General features: G+C 39.8%; 1 protein-coding gene across 1 annotated transcript; it reads left to right on the top strand.

Moving 5' to 3' along the window:
* The first annotated feature begins 1,587 nt into the window (after positions 1-1,587).
* LOC106968583 (E3 ubiquitin-protein ligase Itchy homolog) lies at positions 1,588-4,325 on the top strand. Its single transcript, XM_053225134.1, is given in 4 exon segments — positions 1,588-3,264; positions 3,267-3,420; positions 3,423-3,836; positions 3,839-4,325. Coding segments are annotated over 4 exon segments (2,388 nt in total). The 5' UTR covers positions 1,588-1,602; the 3' UTR covers positions 3,997-4,325.
* Positions 4,326-4,665: the final 340 nt, after the last annotated feature.

Below are 4,665 nucleotides of genomic sequence, written 5' to 3'. Positions count from 1 at the left end.
AATGCTTACCAGTATGCAGTGCTGCTAAGCCATCAAGTAACATGAAGTCTGAAAAGTGTCCATCAGCTTGTGGTATGGAGACAATTGGACCTTCAGGAGAAAGATTTTGACAGCAAGATGGTGGGAGAAGAGAGGATATTGGAGAGAGCAGAGGACTGCCTGGCAGGCGAGGAAATGGATCCAGTGAATGTGGACAGAGTTGGGATGGACTTCCCTTGTGCCAGGTTTCCTTTTCATTCTTTTCTTTTCTTTCTTTCTTTTTAAGTAGGCTCCACAGCCATCATGGAGCCCAACATGGGGCTCGAACTCACAGCTAAGGTCAAGACCTGAGCTGAGATCAAGGTCTTTGGTGGCCTAACCAACAAAGCCACCCAGGCATTCCTTTCATTCTTTTAAAAATATCCAGTGAAGGGAGAATTTCAGAACAACAAGAATCAGAGGCCAGTTGAGAATTTTTTCACTGTTCCTTTATTTTTTACTCAAAACAATATTGAGTAACATTTAAGTATTACCCACCTTTGTTTCAACCCTCTGTGAATGAGATGGAAGGATTAGCTTTTTTTCTCTCTCTCTCTTTTCTTTTCCAAATATGCAAGTCAATCCGGATCTCTCATTTTATGGGAGAAAAGACAGGGTTTCTCATACTGGGTGATTTTTTCAGAGAGACAATGGAAGCAGAAATTATTTGTAGATATAACAGAATCTAAACCTATTCCCCCACTTGAGCCCACATTAGTGGGCAGGTCTTTCACTATTTATAATTTTAACATAAGAGAACAAGTTGGCATGATTTGGGTAAAAATGTCTTATCAAAATTCTGAAACAGTGTTATATGTTCCGTTGGGGGCAACATGAAAAATTTGCCATCTGACAAAGACACAGTTATCTTGGTATAACTTACTTTTGTTTTTTGGTTTTTTCCCCCAAAGAAATGGAAAAAACGTCTTACCTATATAGTGAGTATCAGGAGAACTTTGAGCTAATAAGGGGGAATTTGACCAGGGGGTCCCCAAATAACAACTCTTTTAAGAAGTTTGGTTGTGAGGGAAGGGTAGCATCTGGAGAGGCCAAAGGAGAGTTTTTCCTTAGCAGAGGGGAACTGAGCAAGATTAGGTGTTGATAGGAAAGAATGAGTAGGAGGGGATTGGCTAAAAGATGTAGGAAAGAGGAAGGAATAATCCAGGGACTTCAGACTCAAATATCCAGGGGCCTCAGTAAGTAACCTAAATGCTTGAGGCAGTGGGATATAGGAAATAGAGTGGCAGGAATTGCAGAGAATGGAGAGTACAGGCTCCTTCTGAATATTTGCCTGAGGCACAGAGGAGTTGGGGGAGGGGGGTGAGGGCAGTGTTCTTGATTGTGATGCTAGTATGCACACAAATGTAGGTGTTGGTCAAAACTTGTGGAATTATACACTAAAAAGGATGGATTTTTATCTTTCATTTTTCCTTATAGTAAGTACATTTTTCTTCAAAAGGGAAAAAAGTCTATATGAGCCAAACACAGGATCCATCCATGGGCCACAAATATTGTTTTATGGTTTCTGAGTTAACTGAAAGAATAACTTTTGAAAAGATATGGGGAGTGGGACCCAGATCCCAAATGGAGAGACTTGCCTCAGCTGGAGGAGGGAAATTACATTTTCGTGTGTGGAGTCATCAGACACTGAAATCTGATGTTTTGTTGGGAACTGCTGCATTAGATATCTTTGAAAACTTAAAGTCAAACAACATGAAACTTGAGAAAGTAGTTGTGACTTTACAGCTTGTAGGTGACAAAGAGCCAACAGAGACAATAGGAGACTTGTCAGTTTGTCTTGATGGGCTGCAGTTAGAGTCTGAAGTTGTTAACAATGGTGAAACTACATGTTCAGAATGTGTTTCACAGACTAATGATGTCTCCAGACCCAAGGATGAAGCAAAAACACATCCAAATGGATCAGATGAACCTGAGGATTCAGGGACTGGTGAAAATAGGAAGGTCAACGGGAATAATTCTCCATCACTCTCAAATGGCGGTTTTAAACCTTCTAGGCCTCCCAGACCTTCACGACCACCTCCACTTACCCCATGTAGACCAGCATCTGTCAATGGTTCACCATCTGCCACTTCTGAAAATGATGGATCCAGTATGGACTCTCTGCCACCAACAAATATAAATTGAAATACATCTGAAGGAGCAACATCTGGATTAATAATTCCTCTTAATATATCTGGAGGCTTAGGCCCTAGGCCATTAAATCCTGTACCTCAAGATCCCCTACCATCTGGCTGGGAGCAGAGAGTGGACCAGCATGGGCGAGTTTACTACATAGGTCTTATTGAAAGAAGAACAATGTGGAATAGACCAGAACCTCTACCTCCTGGCTGGGAACAGTGGGTTGACAACATGGGACATATTTATTATGTTGACAATTTCACAAGAACAACAACATGGCAGAGGCCAACATTGGAATCCATCTGGAACTATGAACAGTGGCAGCTCCAATGTAGTCAGCTTCAAGGAGCAATGCAGCAGTTTAACCAGAGATTCATTTATGGGAATCAGGATTTGTTTACTACATCGCAAAATAAAGAATTTGATCCCCTTCTTTCCCTGCCTCCTGGATGGGAGAAGAGAACAGACGGCAATGGTAGAGTATATTTCGTCAACCACAACTCTTGTATTACACAATGGGAGGACCCCAGAAGTCAAGGTAAATTAAATGAAAAGCTCTTACCTGAAGGCTGGGAAATGAGATTCACAGTAGATGGAATTCCATATTTTGTGGACCACAATAGAAGAACAACCACCTATATTGACCCCCGCACTGGAAAATCTGCTCTAGACAATAGACCACCGATAGCCTATGTACGGGACTTCAAGGCAAATGTTCAGTATTTCCGGTTCTGGTGTCAGCAACTTGTGATGCCACAGCACATAAAGATTACAGGGACAAGAAAAACATTGTTTGAAGATTCCTTTCAGCAGATAATGAGCTTCAATCCCCAAGATCTGCGAAGACATTTGTGGGTGATTTTTCCAGGAAAAGAAGGTTTAGATTATGGAGGTGTAGCAAGAGAGAGGTTCTTTGTTTTGTCAAGCGAGGTGTTGAACCCCATGTATTGCCCGTTTGAATATGCAGGGAAGGATAACTACTGCTTACAGATTAATCCTGCTTCTTACATCAATCCAGATCACCTGAAATATTTTTGTTTTATTGGCAGGCTTATTGCCATGGCTTTGTTCCATGGGAAATTCATAGACACAGATTTTTGGTGTTTTTTTTTTTTTTGCCATTCTATAAGCATATATTGAACAAACCACTTGAACTCAAGGATTTAGAATCTATTGATCCAGAATTTTACAATTCTCTCATCTGGGTTAAAGAAAACAATATTGAGGAACGTGGTTTGGAAATGTACTTCTCTGTCGATAAAGAAATTTAGGTGAAATCAAGAGTCATGATTTGAAACCTAATGGTGGCAATATTCTTGTGATGGAAGAAAATGAAGAGGAATATATCAGAATGGTAGCTGAATGGAAGTTGTCTTGAGGTGTTGAAGAACAGTCACAAGCTTTCTTTGAGGGCTTTAATGAAATTCTTCCCCGGAAATATTTGCAATACTTTGATGCAAAGGAATTAGAGGTCCTTTTACGTGGAATGCAAGAGATTCATTTGAATGACTGGCAAAGACATGCCATCTACCATCACTACACTAGGACAAGCAAACAAATTATGTGGTTTGGGCAGTTTGTTAAAGAAATTGATAATGAGAAGAGAATGAGACTTCTGCAGTTTGTTACTGGAATCTGCTGATTGCCAGTTGGAGGATTTGCTGACCTCATGGGGAGAAATGACCACAGAAATTCTGCACTGAAAAAGTTGGGAAAGAAAACTGGTTACCCAGAAGTCATACCTGTTTTAACCACCTGGACCTGCCACCCTACAAGAGCTATGAGCAACTGAAGGAAAAGCTGTTATTTGCTATTGAAGAAACAGAAGGATTTGGATGAGAGTAACTTCCGAGAACTTGTGCCACCAAAGGACAAGAACTTATTTGCAATGTTTGTCCTTTTCCTTCTCTGCTTGTTGCACATCTTGTTGTAAAATTGGGCTATGACTGTTTAGAGAATTATTTGAGTGTAAGTAAATTAATGTTATCATTGAGATTTATCTCCCAATGATTCTGGATTTCTACTCCATGTTTTCAGAAATCAGATTGCAAATGACTGGTCAAAACTTGCTTAACATGAGATTTAACACAGCAATGAAATCTGCCTTGTCTTATTCCACTAGACTGTTACCTTAACAACAGTTTTGTATACATGTGTCGAAAATCAAAAAAAAGAAACTCCATACTTATTAAGGAAGCCATCACTCTCCACTCCTCCCTAACCCAACTCCTGGCAACCACTGATCTATTTTCTCTATGAAGCTACCTATTCTGGAGATTTCATGTAAATGGAATCACATAATATGTACCCTTTCCTAGCTGGATTATTTTACTTAGCATATGTTCTTGAGATTCATGCATGTTGAAGCATGGATAAATACTTCTTTTTATGCCTGAATAATATTCAATTGTATGGATATACCACATTTTGTTTATCTGTTCATCAGTTGGTGGACATTTCAGTTGTTTCCACATTTTGGCTATTGTGAATAGTGCTGGTATGAATGAT

Source organism: Acinonyx jubatus, chromosome B3 (assembly GCF_027475565.1).
Source record: "Acinonyx jubatus isolate Ajub_Pintada_27869175 chromosome B3, VMU_Ajub_asm_v1.0, whole genome shotgun sequence".
Lineage (NCBI taxonomy): Eukaryota > Metazoa > Chordata > Mammalia > Carnivora > Felidae > Acinonyx > Acinonyx jubatus.
The sequence above is the reverse complement of the archived record's forward strand: the minus strand, read 5'-3'. Positions and strand labels throughout refer to the sequence as shown.